The 19,860-nt window shown below is 42.4% G+C and overlaps 1 protein-coding gene across 2 annotated transcripts; it reads left to right on the forward strand.

Moving 5' to 3' along the window:
• Nucleotides 1-2,863: 2,863 nt before the first annotated feature.
• On the forward strand, nucleotides 2,864-19,814 carry tuft1b (tuftelin 1b). Of its 2 annotated transcripts, none has more exons than XM_030120559.1 (12): nucleotides 2,864-3,116; nucleotides 13,365-13,442; nucleotides 13,516-13,617; nucleotides 13,716-13,790; nucleotides 13,982-14,047; nucleotides 15,418-15,504; nucleotides 16,760-16,870; nucleotides 17,215-17,438; nucleotides 17,538-17,643; nucleotides 17,963-18,046; nucleotides 18,531-18,622; nucleotides 18,722-19,814. In XM_030120559.1, exons 1-12 carry the CDS (start codon nucleotides 3,054-3,056, stop codon nucleotides 18,792-18,794), a joined length of 1,161 nt encoding a protein of 386 aa, XP_029976419.1. In that variant the 5' UTR covers nucleotides 2,864-3,053; the 3' UTR covers nucleotides 18,795-19,814. The 2 variants fall into 2 exon arrangements, with proteins under 2 accessions (XP_029976419.1, XP_029976420.1); XM_030120560.1 differs by lacking the exon at nucleotides 2,864-3,116 and adding an exon at nucleotides 4,920-5,028.
• The last annotated feature ends 46 nt before the right edge of the window (nucleotides 19,815-19,860 follow it).

Below are 19,860 nucleotides of genomic sequence, written 5' to 3' on the forward strand. Positions count from 1 at the left end.
GGTGAGTTTTCCGCTTCGCAGGGACACAGAGAATTTAAGATCAAGGCCGTCTGATGTCCTGCTGCTCAGATTCACCTCATTTCAGCTGCTGCTCAACGCTTCTGCAGCCGTCCTTTCCTCAGAGCTTTATAGCTTCTGAGGCGGCAAGGCAGTGAAACAGAAGACATTATTGTCTTTGCAGTCTTAATCAATGACTTTCACAGTAACCCAGAGTAAGAACCTGTATTGCAGTGAACAAATACTGGAGGCAGCTTCATGCTTTGGATCATCAGACATTAACAAAGCCTCTGTCAGGCTTCCTCAGCTTCGGGAGGAACTTCTGGAGGAGATACGAAGTTTACTGAACCAAATTACATCTTTTTAATTATTTCTTAAAGCCCATTTCTACTTTAAGTGGACTTTTATGTGACGTTCTGACCGTTTTGTGACAATTTTTTGGTTCAGTGTGTTGCTTGGTTTACTTCGTGTGGTTCTCCAAGCTTTCATATTATTGTACCACTTAATTTTTAACCCTTTCCACACTGTGTTTGTATTTATTGTATTTTAATTATACGTTCAATTCCAGGTCTGATTTGTTCATTTTTTCTCACGTTTTATAAAATTGCTCTGTAAAATGTATATGTTTTCTTCAGTGTTTTTAAGATCGTTATTATATAGTTTTATTTTTATTATTTGAAATGCATTTTCTAATGAGAGACAAGACAGTTTGGACATAAATTAAATAATAAGAAAAAAAAAAGCGTGAGAGCTGACTACACGACTTCAAACCTTGTTATGTAATTCCTGCAGGGCACAATCTGTTATTCAGAGTTCCAGTACAGGAGACTCCTGAATGAACCTGAAGAATTCTTTGTCACTTTGCTTCAGTGTTGAACATCAGAAATGAGAGTTAGATCGATGATAAGAAAATAAACTGACCCTCCGTCAAACGCAGCTGGAGCCTTCTGGAGGGCCTGAGCTCTGTGTTGCTTTTAGCTTCGGCAGAGTTTTCTCCTCAGAGACAGACTCGGTAATCCTCACATGGTTTACTGTAATTACTGCAGACATCAAGCTGTTATCATGACTCCACCTCACTCAACCTCTCTGCCTTCCTCCTTCCTTTCTTGTTCTCATATTTGGACTTTTCACAATCGAGTTTCTGTTGATTTTATATTCAAACATCCATCACAATTTTTTTGATTCATTGCTCATGAATTAGATTCAGTAAAGGAGACTGGATTCCCTGAACGGAGAGGGATCACTGTGAGAAAGCTGCGCTTTTTACAACTAGAATACTCTGCATTTTTGGAGTTTTTCTGTGAGGCTGTTTATGGGATGATTGTGCTTTTCTATACAGGACATGCTGTTTTCCCCCATACCTAAAGAACGTATGGACTGTTTTTCAGAAACGTGAGACATAAATCAGATTATATTTACAGGTTCTGGGAACGCTCACCAAAGGCATTCAGAAAGTGAGACAATTTACAGCCTGGCCCGCGAGGACGTTCTGAATCTCGGCCCTGAAACATGCAGCCTTTACATTGTGCAGCGCACAAAGGTAGCCGCAGATCTGACAATAGAGAAAACCATTAATGTGTAAAAAGCAGTGGATGTTTGCTCTGGGTTGGGCTGTTTAAGACGGCCTGTCTTTTCAGTTCATCTCATTGTTCGCAGAAATCCATTTAACCCAAAAGCTTCCTCATACAAAGCGGACGTGCTGTATCTACAGTCGTCATTGTCGTTCCGTGTCATAAACAGAGCCGCTTCTTTTGTTACCGTGTCATGGAAAAAGAAAAAGACCTCAAACTATTGTATAAAAGTTATGTCTGAGACTGTCAGTTGGAGAGGAAACGCATCTGAGCGAAGTAAAGAAGGATTATAAGGGGTTTATAAGCCAGTCTTCACAAGATGACGGCCTGTTTCATACCACACCTCCCCGAGAGCAAGTAACAACAGGACAACAGTGTTACTTCACTTAAACCAATATGCTTCTTATCCAACAGCTTTCATGGCACTGAGCATGGATTCAACAGTTTAATTCCAACTAAAGCAGAAACTGTGTTTAGTGCACAGCATATTTCTCAGCGATTCATTGTTCAGCCGGTCTCTGGGCCAATGTGAGGGATTTGATCAGACGTGAAGAGCTGAGGCAAATGAGTTCAGCTGAGGCCTAATGGAAAGTGGCAACAGAGCCACCTGACATGTGGCAGGACACTTATCAAACCAGACTCTATCCTATTTGCAGGTCTGACACAGAATTAGCAGGAGGAAGCAGATCACGCTTCCCGTAAACGTCCTGCATGCTGCCGGGTGGCTGAAATGAGGCACAGCTCCGAGAAAACCCTGCTGAAACGGGACAGATGAGGAGTGAGGGCATATGGGACCTTTCTGGAAGAAGGTCAGGCAGGTGACCAAAAACAAAAAGTCATGGCTGAGCAGCGCTCACAGCAAATGTCTGCAGGATGGAGGCGTCCGCAGCATCTCCAAGGTCAGTTTATTTCAACCAAGTGTTCAAATTCAGTGTCATGCATGAGTGAAAAGTCAGTTTTTATTCATTCATTTGACTGCTTTTTCTAGTGCAAGTTGTTATAATTACAGCATTAAAAACTGAAGGTCATAGATGCACAATGTTAGAAACTTTTTTTTTTTTCAAAAATCTAATTTGTGCTGGAAAAGTAACAATATTAACTTTTGAAAAGACTTTAAAAGCCTTAAAGGTAATATGCTAATAAGATTTGACGTAAAAAAAAAAAAAAAAGGAGCAGACTTGCAGTTGGGCAGCGTGTGTGTGATGATTCGTGCGTCTGAATCGTAATTTACGGTTCAGGTTCAGAACATTCCATTGAAATGAGGCGCAGACCTGCAGGTCTGTGCGTAAAACTTCACTACCTGGACAGACTGGAGGCGCGGGGAGGCAGAGGAGCCTCGCTCCCATTCAACTCGGTCTGACAGGAGGGTTAGAGGAAGCTGAGGGATAAATATAAAGTTAGAAAAAAGGAAAAAAAAAAAAAAAAAGCTGACTGCAGCCATTTCTCTTCAACTTGTATGTCCCGGATCGACTTTACGCGGAGAAGATGAGCGGCGGCGGCGGAGAGACGCGCACCGCTGGAAATGGAGAAGAAGACCTCAGAACGACTGTGAGTGAAGATACCTGTGATTCTACCTGTACATCCTACAAATAAACACAAAAAAAAAAACAGACAGAGCACGTTTAATTTAGTGGCTTGTTAGGAGATGATGTTGAAGGAATGTTCAGTTTAGTGTGAAACTACTTTTTTTTAACATTTCGTCCTAATTCCTGTCTCTTTGTAAATTAATCCCAAACGCATTTTTTTAATCCTCAAATTTCTTTAAAATTCAGCACTAAAATTCTGCTCATGGTAACATTCCTCAAAGCTTGGTGGATGGTCTGATTGTAGTTTAATGTAGTTTAATGATGTTCTTTATTGTAACACTCTAGCAATGTCTTGATTATCTGTCTGATTTGAAATCAATTGATAGTTATTGTAAAATCAGGTTAATACAAGTGAGGACATCTTATATCTTTCCAAAATACTCCACTGAACAGACAAAAAGATAGATCTGTTCCACCCTCACCTGAAACATGATCAGCTTCCTTTGCTTATCTTACAGAGTTTGAACACACACAAAAAAAGCCACTACCTTTTTTCTTAACAAACTGTCTTGAGAGGAAATGATGTGTCTAAACAAGTGAAGTCAAAGAGCCCAGTACTCCCAACATGATCCGAGTCAGTTGAAACAATCAGAGCCTCAGGCCAGGTTTAAATGCTTAAAAAGTCCTCTGACATCTCAGACTTCTCTGGAACACCAATCTAGTTTGACAAAACAATAGAAGTGACATTCAGGAATGTCGAATTCATCCATATCCAGAACTCATTACAGAATGTGCCAAGACTTGTTGGTTTGGTGGTTTGACAGAAGTGTGCTCCCTTCGTTTTGGATATGGAAGAGTTTCTTCTTTCTTTTTGAATTTAGAAGCTATAAATGCAATTGAGAAATGCCTGACTTTCCTAAAAGATATTTCGTGAGTGAGTTGAAGTGTGACGAGATCCGTCGTGACTGCACAGGTACGACACCGCGGGGCCACATTCATTTGTTTATTTAGCTCTAGAACACTGTGCCAAAGTGTTTCTGTATTCAAAACAGAAGGAATTAACGTCTCGGTTCTGGCTGGGAGTATGGTTATTTATCAGTGTGAGAATGGCTTTTCTTATGTAATGATTTAAGGATGTTCCACAGAGTCAGACCAGGATACGCCTGCGAATACAACTGCATTATGTTGTTGTGACAGTCTCTTAAAGCTGTTCCACCCAGGCAGAACAGAAGCAGACCGCATCTGTTAGGAAAACACAAGGTTGCCAAACGTCGGAGACCAGCGTCATCCTGATGTAACATTTTAAAACGCTGGTGGAGTTGCAGTCGGAATTCATTGGGGGGTAATTTTTCACTTTCTAAACTGTCACTGTCAGAAACCTGCCTGAGGCAGAAGAGCAAAACATTGTAAGAGAACAGTTTGGGCCTCAGGTCAAAGAGAAATGTACAGCGAGTCCACTGATGTCGCCGCAAACGCAAGCTTTGACCTTTTTTTTTTTCCCCCTCCTGTTTTCAAAAACCCTGAGCTTGCTTTTCCTTTGCAGTTCCACTCAAATGTACGAGGTATAGTTTTTAAGTGGTTTTTCTTATTATCTTATCAACGTTGTTTTAAGGGAACTTGTGATGGCGTGAGAACAAGCGGAGAGGAGCAGGGAAATAAAAGGCTGCAGTCGAAGATACTAAAAGAGCTTAGCTGAGCTATAATTGTGTTTTTGTCAACACTGCAGGACACTTACCTGAGCTCCAACTCCCAGCCGCTTGTGTGTGATACAAACATTCTCAGATGATTACAGTGCTCACATGTCAACACACTGATAGGCGCCTTCACCTTCACTTGTAAGATAACAGGAATTCAGCACAGTTACGCCATCAGACAGTCACATTATTCCGTGCAGGCGGTGAAACAGCGAGTCGGTATTGATCCTCAGTGAAAAGGTAAAGACATTCTTTACTTCTAAAAGTCAAAAATTTATTGATTTTCCCTTCTGATAGTTTGGATTTTGCCAGTTTTCTGTTGATTAATGGCTTTTTTTTACATCGCGTTTGACTTTTTTTCAGGCAAAATTACTACAAGTGATCAAATATTAAGGCAATGACAGTAATTTCTTCTGGTCATGAGTTAGATTTTTGGTTTTGTTTGTGTTTTCGTGGCTGACCACAGCTGATTGTGATCTAAGTATTTAACTTGGCTCAAGTTTGACGTGCCCTTTTTCGGCTGCAGCTCTCCGGGGCGGTGGGATTTGGACCCTGACCCCTCCAGCCCCACCAAATATGAGGCTGGCTTTCGGCTTCACCCGTCCGGGGTCGCAGGGGCGGACTGTGATCCACATGGCTCAGATCTTGTACTGGATGCCTTTCCTGATGTAACTCCCAGTAGGACTGGGGTCTTGAACCTTGACCTTACAGTCATGCGCTCGCTGCTCTTCTCTTTGGACTACCGCTGCCTCTCAACTAGTTACACTGGGAAAGTCTTTAGGAAAAAAAATAATTCGCTTCACTGTCAGAAACGGAAAAAAAAATTACTTTTGGATATTTTTTTTTAAAAAGGCTGCATAATCTTGAATGTTTGATATCCAGGTAACCTATTTATTTGAGATCTATTAGTGACCCAATGATCCCATTCCTGCAGCTGATGAATCATTAAATACTGCAGAAATTAAATAGGAATAACCATTAAACGCAGCCTAATGGAGCACTAAGAAAAACCAGCTCTATCTAAAGCTCCAGATAGATAGATACTCAAGCATGATCTTATTTGGTGTGCGTGCAGCTTTTGACTTCTGTTTGCACAGTTTTGTTTGCTCTGCGCACACTTTAGTGAAACAGTGGCTGTTATATAAAGACGCTTCATTTATCTCCCTTATGTAACTCGCACCACACATTCCTCGGGCCGCTGTGATCTACCACTGTCACCATGCGGCAGCTAAAGAGGCTCCGTCACTACACCATTTTATTCGTTTTTTAATACCCTTGGTAACTTTAAATAACAGTGTGTGTGGAAGAGTTTAGGCCTCTGCCCCAGTCCTGTTGGTTTAGCTGAGTCACTCATTTACTCAGGATTATAATGGGCTGGTTCGAAACTTAGGAAATTATACAATACTGAGCGATGTTTATGTTGGGAAGGTGCTCAGTTACAAAACTGAATTCATGATGGTATTCAGTCCGGATTCAGTTTAAAGCAGCGCGTCTGTCCGGGACTGTGTATAATCTAATCACTGGGAATGTTTCCTCCAGTTCTTTCCATTGTGTACTTGGCACCACAGTCCTGCAGGGGAGGCTCGCAGCCATGTGCCTCCTCAGACTGGCAGTGCATCACAGCGTCTGGAGGAGGGTTGGGCGGCGGCTGGAGCCTCACCCACCCATGTAAGGCAAGACAGCCGCGGCTTCTCACGCACTCACTCATTCGCTCGCCCAGAGGCAGTCTGGATCGCAGCTGATCATCACCGGGAAGAGTCCCGCGCAACTTTGTCTGCTCAGGTAGAAGAGTTTTCATGATGGTTTCTTCTCTTCGCTGTGGTGCGTGATGATGATGCTGTGGCTTTGTTTTGTCCTGAAAGACGTGTGTTTGGTTATGAGATTCTTCTGGACGCGTCCACGCAGATCTTCTACTTAAACATATAACACAGGTTAAGTCAGTTAATGAAGATACACTTTAAATTTAAGACACAATCACAGAAAACTTCACTGCTTTTGGAAAATTTCTCATGTGAATGTTGTCATTTGTGGAATAGCACAACTTTTCATTTAGTGTTTTTTCATTTGATACAGCTTTTGGTAGTTTATAACAAACTTTCAAACTTGCTACCTCCTTTTTTTTTTTTTTTTTTTTTTACAGTTGCTTCTGGTTCCTTGGAAATATGATTCAGTTGAATTTGTTATGGTGACGCATTCAGCTGGTATCATTCACACACAAAAAAAAGTTTTATAATTACCATCCTGTGGAACAGGATTTTCTGATGTCCATGAGGTAATCTACTGTATTCACAGTCCCAGACCTTCTTGGAGAGAGGGTGTGTGTGTTTGTGTGCATGTGTGTGTGAAGTTGTGTGGCCTGATAATAAATGAGCTTGTTTTGACTGCACTTGTGGAGGAATGGGTTTCACAGCAGGCTGCGAGGTCGCAGTGTGCCGCTGTAAATCTCCTCTCCGCTTGTTGGAGTGATGTACGGGTTTGTGGCTGCCTGGTGATTCATGGAGCTCATTGTATGAGCGACACCACCTCCGGATCGGCGGACAGCTGTATTTATGGGCTCGTTGCTGCGATTACGGGAGCCGTATTGATCGTGTGAACTCACCGGGAGCCGAGTGATGTCAGTCAGCCATGAGTCAGCCCGGACTCGTGTTTTCACGCCGTATCTACGCGCTCTATCCCGCACAGCTGACGTGACGTGAACCTTCCTGTGATTAGCGTCAGCAGTAATGTCTGCTCTTCTTGACTCAGGCACCCTCCGCTTGACATTCCTGTACCTTACCTCACTGTTCAGCCGTGATCTCCTGTACTCTCCTCAGAGCTGGAGCACAAGAGTCAGTTTGAGGAGCACACTCTGGACCAGCTCATCACAGAGAGACAGTCAATCACACAATAATTACACTGACAAGCATGTCTTCTGATGCAAAAACTAAAACACACCATGGGAAGAAAGAGCGCTCACTAGCGTCCCTGCATCAGGTAACATTAGATCTTTAGTTGGATAGCCAATTTGGCCATAAGAAGTCACTCTGGAGGTGATTCAGTGTAAAAACATACATTTATAGTTAATTGGTCCAGTAACTTAAGGATTTTTGAAGTTATAATTTCTGACATTTCATTCCAAAACCTTCTGTTTTGACTACATGCTTTACTATTTAAAGGTATCCGAAGTAGAGAATTACAAAGCAGGACTCCCTGCCAAGCAGAAATGTGTGCAGCAGCTGAAGCTCCATTGTGCCGTCTGATGAAAGGAGGACACAGCAGACAGAAAACAGAGAACAGACTCCTCCCTCAGGACTCACTGCTGCTGCTCCTGCTGCTCAGCTGAAAGGCTGACCCGTCCCGGATCGCTGGACAGAGTCTTAATCACAAGGTTATTTTTACTTTAAAACATTAAAACAAAACATTTTTTTCAGTCATGTTCCGGGGTGTGATGGAGTGGAGGTTTAGAAAAACAGAGCTGTTTTGATGTTTTTCACATTGACCACTTATATGAGGACAACAACTCATCAAAAATAAGTTCATTGTTTTAATCAAATCCAATTTTGTACAAATCATTAACTAAAAAAATGTTCAACAGGACAGATTCCCTACTATGACTACAAACAAAACATGCAGGCTCCCTGTTCTCCAACCTATTTTAGAGAAAATAGTACAGAGTATCAGAGATAAATAGCTTTATTATTTAATCTTTATACATGTTGTATTATTGTGTCAACTGAAAGAGCGAATCGAGCATCTCTTGGCCATGGACACCTCATTTAGTGTTTCTGGTTATTTTGCCCCACAGGCTATCTACCTTATGTTTTTATTCATAACCAAAACACTCCGGCATGTAAGAGCAGCGTCTCTGTGATTTGAATTATAGTTGAGGTTCGTCCTTTCAGATCCAAATGTAAATTAAGCGTCTCGTGAGCTGCACGGACAAGCTCAGAGGAGCAGCTGCTTTCTCCACCTCACCAAGACAAATGTTTACTTCACTGTAGGATGAAAGGGCGGATTTTATTATATACATGACAAAAGTGCAAGTTTGCTCATGTCCGCGCAGCGCGGCAGAGGACGGATCAGACGATGCAGTCAACCGTAGAAATGTGGCATCACAGTGAGCTCTGTACCATCTTTACGAAGACTTCCCTTTGTCCTAATAATTTACCCAAACACATATTAACTGGCTTGTTTGGCAAGATGCATACATCAGACGGGAACAGTTGCTCACATGAAAATTGGGCAAACCGGAGCTGAAAAAGCGTGCATCGGTTCAGCGTTTGATTTGACCTTGGAACAGGAGAACAAGCTCAGGCTGTTCGGTCTGTAATTACACATAATAAGCACCACTTGCAGGAGCGGCGGTAATTACTTGTGCTTTCATTCAGGTTCACCTTTTCAGGCTGTTTTCTCGGTATAGTCACGTTGATCACGGCCACTGCAGAGTGTATAAGTCAGGGTGGTTTTCTGAGATTCGAGGATCAGAATCCAGCTTTTAATCTTGCGGGAGTTCAGTTGTTTGAGGAGTCTTCTGTTGCTTTTTGGTTTAGACTAAATAAAATCCCAAATGAATAGGAAAGAAAATCCTACAAAAATACGATAGTTACTAGTTGATGCAGCTGGGAACTTGGATGATTTCCATTTGATAAAGTTGTATTTCCATGATGAAAGTAGTCAAATATCAACAAGTAGGAAATATTCCAACAAAGATCTGTGTAAAAGTCAGACAGAACATGTGCAAAGATAACCTTGGAAGGTCAGCATTATGTTTGCTTTTCACTACAACATGTTTGCTGCTAATTCTTTCTGCAAGTAAAATATAAATTTTCAGACTTTAGCTGAATGTGAACCTAATGTGAGCATAAATAATCCTAAAATTTGCGATTTCTGTGGTTAAAAATGAAGTCAAACTAAAAAGTTGTCCATGAAATACATACTCAAACACAGAGACATGAAAACCCAATTTGAATACAGTGATGAAACAAACTCATTAATTTCTGCCTCTGTAGCCAAACGGTGTAAACGTGTTTGGAGCGGCGCCAGCGAAGCAGAGAGAACAGTGCGCGTGGTGCGGCGCTGAACATTGTGTTTCTCTGTGCCGCCAGCTCCTCCTTGGGCGTGTTTCTGTCCCACAGTCCTCTCTGTGTCTCCGGGAGCGGGGAAGCCCTCAAGCTGTCCTGTCGCCTCTTCAGATGTCAAGAGTGAAATGCTGCCGCTGCCTCGATGGTTTTCAGACGGTGCGATTAACGCTCCGAGAGCCGCCACTCACGCTGAACCATTTGTTTGAATTTGACAAAAGAGGGACCTGGTTTCCTACGTCAGGAACCAAACGTTCTGCCCACATTTCACGCGGTGGGTCGCCTTGCTTTTGTGCTCGGTGTGTGTCGACCCGACTTTTTGGCTGGAACATTCACACACGTTATTACAGTACTGATCTGCTCACACCCGCTTTTTTTAATGACACACAAAGAACAAACCACAAGAAGGTCACATTCTTTCATCTCCAACCTGTAAGCGTGTTAATAATTGTTTTAAATAGGTGAAGTAAAACTTTTTCACCTTTTTTTTTTTTTGCAGCTACCTGTATATCAAAGGGATTGGGATCAGATGTCAGCCACTGGCGCTTCATGTGCTCACTTGACTTTCAGGAGTTACATAGTCATTGTTTTTTTTTTTTGTTTTTTTCCCAGAAAGGAGTATTTGGATGAATAATTATGGGATGGGGAATTCCTAGAATTCTAATGTCGATCTTCTTTGATACATAACAGGGATTTTTAAATACTTACTTTAAGGTAAAATTGTAGATTGTTTCTCAACAAGCAACAGAACGACTCAGTCAAAACGATCCAGCTGCCGAACAAGCGTTTTTAATATCAAAGAATGAACGCTTTGCCCTCCACGTTGCCACGGCAACTTGCAGCATTGTATGGGCTTGTTTTGATGCCGGATGTCCCGCACTCAAATATGCGTTTTGTTTACGTGCGTGTACTGCTGAAGTTATTGTTGCAGTATTGCCACAAGGTAACAACCAACTGTGGTATGTTGAGAATGTGTGACTGACTCCCAGGTGTTATTCTCACTGGGAGTAATTAAAGGTGTGTGTGTGTGTGTGTGTGTGTGTTGGCTTCACCACACTTGGGCCTTCGTGCGAGCAGCACCACTGACCTGAAAAAGGATAAAACCGCAACTTTAAACACAGAGCAAATATTTGCAGAGGTGAGCATCTGCTTCTCTTCTCACTTTGTGTTTTGTGTATTCTGCCAGCAGCCGTCACACCTGCCTGTTAAACCTGTAAAAATATCGTTCTCACTGAAAATAAGAAACCGAGAATGGAAAATATTTTTATGAGCTCAGTCGGTGTGTCAACAGCGGCTGGACGGCAACTGGAGCGCATTCGCTGGAAAAGCTACCGTACTGACAGCTAAATGTTTATCTGCTTTGGCATCTTCTGAGGCTGCAGTTCCAGAGAAGGCAGATAATAGTTTTCTCTGTAGGGCGGCGGGCCTTCGCTCTCAGCTCAGCCGTCTGGGAGAGACTCAGAATAGAGCTGGAACTCCTCCACTTTGATTCTGAACCGGTTCAGGTGGTTCAGGTATCTGATAAGAATCCCCCTCCCGGCCAGCGAGTATCAGAGGTCCACCAGGCACCGCCGACTGAGAGGAGGCACCGGACCCGGCGGAGAGATGGTATCTCCCAGATGATCCGGTGGTGAATCGGGGTCCTCCAGAGGAGGTGGAGGAGTTGAAGGGGGCAGAGATGCCTGCGCTACAGAGTACAGAACCTCGGTGTGTTAAACCCTGAGTTCTGTTGCTTTTGATAACTGAACAATTTGTGAAAGTTCTACAATTAGAAATCAATGTGAAAGGAGTGCCCAGGGGGTTAAAGAGACAGCAACAAACACAATCAACAAAGAAGATAATTACGGTCAAAACATCTATTGAACATTTTTAATACCTTCCTTGTTGCAAAATTTTTCGTAATTAGAGCTAATATCCTACTTGTTTTGGAGCTGACGCCCACACAGGTTTAGTTAAATCCAGTGCTGATAGCTCTCTTTCCAGAGCAACGAAGTAAAAAATGTCACTGTGTGTTTCTCAGAGTGTTTTAATAACTTTCTCCAGACACACAGGATACAAAGCTAAAGTGAGCTGCATGTATTGCAGGTGCAAACACTTGCAGTCACACGAGTATTTGCGCCACACAAAGGCCGCGATTAAGACAAGTATAGCTGTGGACGCGATGAAAACCAACTGTTACGTAACCTCTCTTAAATTTGTCAGGAAGTCAAATGGTTTGTTTTTTTGTGGTGCCTGGTGAAAAAAAGCAGCCGTCAGTGTTGGTGGCATACCTGTGCACACTGTAAAGGGTGTTGCCAAAAAAAGGATTACGTGCAGTTAAAGAAGTATTTATGTTTCTTGAGAAGACGCTGAAGGGTCAGGCAAGCTTAAAGGTTTCTAAATGTCACTTTCTAAACAGAAAAAAAAAAACTCTGTTGAGATGAGTGCAGCAATGTTTTTAACATTTTAACGATCGAGTTATTTGTTTCTCACACAGCCTTAGTCGGTGTAGTGTTCGTCTCTCTTTTCAAAGCCATGTTAAGTCCAACAGCATGAAGCAAGTCGCTGCGTTTAATCAGGAATAAGCCACTACAAACAACCCAGAACAACATGTGCCTCTGCTGAAGGACCTCAGTTTCATGTCGTTATGTAAAATATGATTCTGTAATAATTCAATAAAACATCAGATGACAGACAGATTTGGAACTAATAAGCCTCTAAACCGGGATCTAAAGCAAGTATGACTCATTTTATCACTCTGGCTTGCTGGAGTAGAACAGAATAGAAATGTGATCGACTGAAGATGATACATGAAGAAAACACACCAGTTTACTTTTACACCAGTTTTTACCCCAGCTCAGTGTCACTTTAATGGTGTGCTTGTTTTTTAAAAGTTTGTAAAAATATCTTTTACGTTGCTGTGTTTAGCTGTCTGGGTTGATTTGGTGGATTTGGTGAAGCTGGAAGATGATAAACCCGTCAAAAGAGAACTACTAGTGTTCGCTTCTGCTTCTGGGGAATTACACCGTGTCAAACCTGAGATGTTCTCTGATCACTATAAAAATAAAACCAAACTGTGTTGCATAACACTCAAACGAGCTGGGGTTTTTTTTTTCTTGTTGGTTACCAAGGCAACAAAGTTTGGTTTGCAGTGTCTAAGTAGCTGCAGATGTTTTCAGAGTTGGTATTTCAGTCCCCGGATGGGCTGGTTTCATTTTCTCCAGTGAGCCCAGGCGGGTGTTTAGTCATAACCACCAGATGCTGGCGCTGGAAATAAACGTCTCCTCAGTCCGGGTTGCTAGGTTTCACAAACTAACTGCACGGCATCTACAGAGGAACTTCAGAAAAGGGGAAGTTTTCTGGTAAAAAAACCACCCCCTTCTCTGTCTTTGTCTGCCCGCTCCACCCTCTCCCTCTCTCTCTCTCTCTCTCACTGCTGGCTTTCATTTCAAGGCCCCTCGTCTCCCTCGTCATTACTCGGAGTCCCCGGTTCTCCTTTCAGCTGCGTTCGTCCTCACACGCTCTCATCTCTCATCTCAGGGCCAGCGCTGGCGGCCGGGACTCGCCCTACAGGATCAGGAGCCGCCGGACCGTCCCTCAGACCGGAGCAGCAGCAAGGTACAGGAACTCACACGCTGTCCACATGTCCACTGAGAGGACGGACCACTGACTGTTCACTTGTTGAATGTAGGAGAGAATCCAGCCATTAGTGCTGCCACAGGCTCCTGAGGAGGAGGAGGAAGAAAAGCTCCAGCTCGTCACCCCCACTGAAGACAAGGTTGAAGTCATTAAGGTTTGTGAATCGAATGTTAGTTTAGGTGCGAGACGCTTCACACTCCACTGAAACACACTCCGCTGCGTTATGTAACACACTCCGCTGCTGCGTTGCAGGTTTTCCTGGAATCTCGTCCCGAGACGTCTGAGAGTGTCAGGATGCTGACGGACGAGGTGTCTCAGATTCAGGAGGTCAGTGTGTGACAGAGGGGGTTGGATTTTGGGGGGGGGTTTGTCTTCGTCAGGTTGGTTGGTCGGTTTATCAGCTGGTAGATGTTGTGGTTGGTTGGTTAATTACTTGTTTGTTCGGTTGGTTGCTTGGTCGAAGTGGTCGGTGACGTCTGTATTGATGTTTCGGCCTCTCGGTGTGTGTTCATTTCCAGGTGAGGTACTGTCTGAAGACTCTGAGAGAGCAGATGGCAGCCAGGCAGAGCACCACCAACAACAAGGTACACAGCAACACACTGCTTTGTTCTTTAACGTTAGTAGCAGTACATTTAAATTAAATATGTCTAGATTTTCAGATTTCAATCAGACTATTTCAATAAGTGCTTTCAGACTGTATCTACCTGATTTTCTGAAGGCAGATCATGGTTGTTGTACAATGAGAAAACTTATTGTCAAACAAATCCCAACAAGCTTATCCACACATTAACCAGAGAATGTCCCTGAAATTATACAAAACCTTTCTCCCAGACTGAATTGGTGTGTTTTATATCAATATAAACTTTGCCCTCAATAGACCAACCCTAGGCAAATAAAGAAAATGCCTTCTTGACGTTGATGTGACAATCCAGTTCAAACACAAAAACCTCAACTAAACAATTCCAGAAGACGTAACAGGCGTATAAGTTAATTTTTAAATCTATAGCAATGTTTTTTATGTTTTAACACTGTTAGAAAACTCTAGAAAAATACTCCAACTAAGTTATGCACACAAAGAATTCAGCATATTAATAGTTAAGTAAAATTAAACCATGAACCATTAAAACTGGGGAAGTAATGCTTTGTCATCGTGACTCGTCTGGTGATATAAGAAGTTGAGGGGAGTGTGTGATCCAGCAGAGATTACAGACTGAGGACAAATATTATGTTCTTCCTCAAACATAAAATAAATTCTGATATTATGAAGCAGTGAAATAGAGTAGGCGCTCGTACCGTTTTCAAACTGGTAGTTTGTAGCAGCGTTTTGGCTTTACCCATATTAGATTACATATTAAAATACCTTTGACGGTGTAAGTATGAATATAATGCAATTTTTTTCATTGTATTTTATGCCAACGTGGTTTAACAAATTCTTAACTTTTGTAAAGAGTTGTTGAGTATTAAATTCCATTAATTTAATGTGTTTCAGAATAAAAAATATTGTGATATGACTTAAGATGACTTACGAGAAGTAGGTATTTTTAAAGCACACCAACACTAATATTTTAAAGAAAGTTAAAATGCTTAATTTAAGCAAAAGAGAAAAACACATCGGTTTGTATATGGTTATGAAAAGGTCAATGCAAAGTGCAAGAAGTTTACTTCATTTTTATAAAATAACAAAATTGTGACCAAACTACATCTCATTCGCTGATCTTAATGAACCGACTATTATTAGTTTGGAAGGAATAAGTGAAAAAAATCTGAGGGAGTTACTAATTATTATCTTTTGCCCAATTAAAGTTTTTATTAATATGTTGTGTTGCCAGAGTGACTGTGTTCATTCAAACTGAGGAAGCGCTGACTTTTCCAGGCGCTGTTGTCGTATTTGCATGTCATTTGATTCAGATAAAACACATGAAGCATTAACTCCTCCAACCCTTTTATGTTTTAGTATCCAGCCAACGGCTTCAGGGTCAAAGTGCCCAACAACCAATCGGCTGTCAGCAGCAGCATCAACGGCGTCCTAAATGAAGCTCATGTAAGTTCATTCTCACTTCTTTAACCTTTTCTGACATGAATCTGTGTGTCTGCTTTTATTATCAGATTATACCTCGTGATTAATATGGTAATAACAGGAACTACGGGTTTCCATCCCTGCCAGTTTGAATGCATCCAGAGTTTTATTCAAATTTGAGGCATGTACGGTAAATTCATAATGGGAATTTTTTTTCAATCCCTCCAGCTGTTTCACACACACACATACACACACACAGCTGCCAACTTTCCACTGTCACAAAAAAATAAAAAATAAACGTTGCCAGACAAACAAAACTACACACACATATGCACAAACACACACACAGGTGGTGTTTCCATGCCTTATGGGGACAATACCTTGGGTTACATCCTGCTGACTCCAATCACTATGGGACTGTAACAACCTGCAGAATCTGAAGAGCTAATTCGACTAGGCCGGGACAACGCTCTGCAATCTGGAGAGTAAATGTACAAATTAGAGACACTTGCAGTCACACGAATGGCTCGACAATGTTGCAAAACTCCTGGAAATATTTGGGTCAAAAATCATCTCATTTTCACCTCACCTTCAAACAAAAGTCTCCAAGATTCACACGACATTTGCCATATAAATTTCAGAATTTTTGAGGGTGGCGACTGTCTCCCAGTGCACAGGCAAAGGTTGTGTAACATTTATGCAAGACATCTGGGAATCATCCCAGTCTACTGATTGTTTATTTCTAATAATCAAAAGTCAAGTAAATGTTTATACCAGTATTAAACAAGACCTAAACAGATAGCACTGTGGCTCACCCATAACACACACACACACACACAGCGTTTTCGCACGTGATGTTGCATTGTCCATGCATTCAACAGATCATAACATCTACTGTAATCCAACACCTTGGAGGAATATATGCACTGTGTGGATGTTCCACAGCACTGGCCTGTATGTGCGGTTCACAGGTAATCTTGGGTCAGTTTACACTGCCCTCATTTCTTAAAGTGGTGTCCGATTATACGGCGCTGCAAATTCCCTTGTTAGTCGGTGAGAAGAAGCTATTCTGCCTGCAGAGGCAACAGCCAAGCGATCAGAGAATTAGCTCCTTGTCTCAAAGCTGGAGTTGCCTCACACTCCACCTTTTAACCACTGCAAAAGACCAATCCGTCGTCACCTTTTATCTCTTTGTTGACGCGTGTCGTTCCTTCAAGTTCAGGGAGTTAATGAGATTAGGCCTAATGGAACACGCCACTCTGTCTGCCCCCACGCTCAGGCCGGGGATAATCAGGAAGAGAGCGCCAGGCTCCGCGAGGCGACCAAGCGCCTGTACGCCCAGCTGAAGGAGATGGAGAAGAAGCATCAGGAGGAGAGAGACAGGCTGCAGGTTGGTGCTCCGGTCACATGACTCCATTTCCTGTGTGGGGCCGTGACTCAGCCCTCCGCCGCTCCTTTAATCGTTCCCATTATCCGTCGGCGAAAGCTTTTGAGTTCTCTCCTCATCTGGTGATCCTCCGCCGTTCTGCCCGCAACACTGTATCATCTCTCAGGACATGTAGAGACAGACACACCCAGCATTTCACCATTTCATCTGCCACAAGCCGCACTATGCTGCCGATCTTGTCTGGATCCACTTTTTTTTTTTTTTCATTACTCACAACCAAAAAATGTGAACGGAAGCTACTGGCAAACATTTACTTTAACATTTACTTTTTTTTTTTTACTTTCCAGTCGGAGTCCAATGAGTACCGGGCCCGTCTGGCCGAGCAGTCGGAGCGGCTGAAGAAGGCAGAGAAGCGGTCGGAGGAGAAAGACCAGCAGGTGGAGGAGCTGCAGAGGCTGCTGGAAAACATGGAGGCCGAGAGCGGCCTCCTCAAAGACAAGATGGCCGCAGGCGAGGCGGAGCTGCTGCAGCTCAGGGCGGACAGAGAGGAGGGAGTGGAGAGCTCGCTGAGGTGAGAAACTCGTCCCAGAAAAGCAGCTTCATGTTTTTTTGTAAAAACTCTGCATGAAGCACCTTGTGATACTATCTTATTGTTTGTATCCACCTGCAGGTGTGAGGAGCTTGAGAAGGAGGTGGCCATCCTGAAGGAGAAGATTCACCACCTGGACGACATGCTGAAGAGTCAGCAGAGGAAGGTCCGCCACATGATCGAACAGGTATTAATGCACACAGCCTGCCAGCTCACACACACACACACACACACACACACACCCATACACACCCACACTCTCCATTACAAATGAGCACTTTGATGTCCATGAGCATCCAGGAAGCCATTAATGAGGTTATTAGATTTGGAGGCAGCAGACACGTGAAATATAATTGAAGTGCAGGAGTGAAGCCAAAATGGAAATGTGCCATGAAAAAAAAAAAAAAAACTCGCCATGAATTAATGATTCTCATAAAGTAACATGTATTTCTCACAGCCTCTCCTCTGCTGTTGGTAACCTTGGGTTTGTTTTGCTTGTGATGCAGCTGCAGAACTCCCGGACGGTGCTTCAGGAGAGAGACCGGGTCATCCGAGATCTGGAGGAGAAGGTGGCTTTCCTCGAAGCTGAGGTGAGAATCCTCACGTTTCTGCATTTCCCAGAATGGGAGTGAATCAGTAATGCAGTGGCCGTGTCGGCCTGTTGTGGTAAAGCTGAGCGGAAAAGCAAAGCTTTTACTGGTCTACATGCACACAGTGAAAGGTGCATTACTGCAAAATCCACTTTTCACTCCTGTTTTTAATCTGACTGTTCTGGATTCAACCCCTTAGAATAAAATGGAGCGATACAGTTTCACTCTGTTCAAACATTAGCATATTCACACATCAAAAAAAGAAGCCCGGAGCTAAAGTCTGGTCGTATGTATTGATAAAATGATTCAAATTTTGACATTTTTAGCCTTTGTACAAGATTTTCGGCCAATAAGAGAATAAAGTAAAACCTCATCATTTCAAACTAAAAGCCAGAATGTACCCTGGACATGGAATCCTGTAAATTGCATCTTTAAAATTTGCATTCAGCACAATAAATAAGGTTCTCTTGTTTTCTGTTTCCAGAACAGAGAAATGCACGATCACATGGAGTACTTCCTGGCTGGTCAGGATCCGTCACCCTTGATGACTGAAAACAAGCCGGAGGTTGTTTACAGGTGAGATGGAACTTCTTGATCTGGAGTTTAATGTTAAATGTCCTAAAAAAATTTAAAAAAAACCATCTAAATATACTTTTTATTTCCTTTCTTTTTCAGCAAACAGCTGACACCGACGACACAGAGCAGCAAAGCCCTCCCCTTCATCAAAGTGATCGAGATCAAATCCTGAACGAAGCAGCAACCAACAGAATGACTAGAAGTAAAATACTTTGTAAAAAAAAAATAAATAAAATCTGTGTACATATTTCCACCGACCAGTATACACAAGGTAGATCTGCAGACCCGACGGACACGGGTCCTCTCTTCGTACCTCATCGTTACTTGTGGAGACTGTTTGTTGGTTTTACTCCGTGTCAAAATGAATCTAAACAGTGACCCAGTAGAAGGAGAAAACCTTGCAAAAGAGACGTGCGATGCAAAGACTTTTACTGACGAATCAGATGAAGTTCATGAGGCAGAACGGCTCCGGTGAGTCTTTTGCATGCGGTGACAGACGAGAGAGTTCAGTGAGCTCCCCTCCCCTGTGAGCAGAATTTAAATAAAGTGTTGGCGGCAGGTCAATGGAAGAGACAAGTCAATTATAAACTCTAATTATTCTAGGTTAAATGTCCAAACAATTACAATGTGTTTGGTGTTTTTTAGCTGTTCCTCATCCCCCCTGCCTGCTCCTCGGGGTCGGGGTCAGAGTCTTCAGTGCTTTGCACCACATTGCCAAGAGCAGCCACGCAGATGTCAATGTTGAAACATGACTTATTTAACTCAAATAACACTTTTTTTTGACAGTAGAGTGGGTCAAAGATAACAGTGACAATGCTTTATTGATATCAGATCAATTGCTTTTGTCTAAATATGTTTTAAATCAGCAATTAAAGTCTTTTTTAATATAATTTACTCTGCCAAGTGTGGCCTAAACATGCTTATTGTGCAGCCCTGTTTCTGTTTGTGCTAAAAAGTTACATATTTAACAGCTATGTTTTTAACAAGACCTATGTACTTCTAAAACATTCTGTTTGCATGGATTTTGCCGTTTCTTTTCTGTTCAACACTCTTAGGTTGATTTTTTTTTAAGTAACCTTTTACTGTGAACATTGTAGATAGACTCGCTGAAGTTCCGTCTGTGTCTTTTTTCCCTGTAGATCGTGTAGAATATTATTTAAATATAATAAAAATAAACTGGTTGAACCCATTACTTGTTGCGTTTTAATGTTTTTTTTTTTACCTCTGTGAGCCACCTG

The sequence above is a fragment of the Salarias fasciatus genome, chromosome 22 (genome assembly GCF_902148845.1).
Source record: "Salarias fasciatus chromosome 22, fSalaFa1.1, whole genome shotgun sequence".
In the NCBI taxonomy this organism is placed as follows: Eukaryota; Metazoa; Chordata; class Actinopteri; order Blenniiformes; family Blenniidae; genus Salarias; species Salarias fasciatus.

What these genes read in the sequence shown, in the direction of transcription:
- tuft1b (XM_030120559.1), top strand. Translation starts at nt 3,054, where the DNA reads ATGAGCGGCGGCGGCGGAGAGACGCGCACCGCTGGAAATGGAGAAGAA. An exon ending in AAGAAGACCTCAGAACGACT is followed by an intron (nt 3,117 to 13,364) that starts GTGAGTGAAGAT and finishes CTCTCATCTCAG; the next exon opens with GGCCAGCGCTGGCGGCCGGG. An exon ending in GCGTCCTAAATGAAGCTCAT is followed by an intron (nt 15,505 to 16,759) that starts GTAAGTTCATTC and finishes CCCCACGCTCAG; the next exon opens with GCCGGGGATAATCAGGAAGA.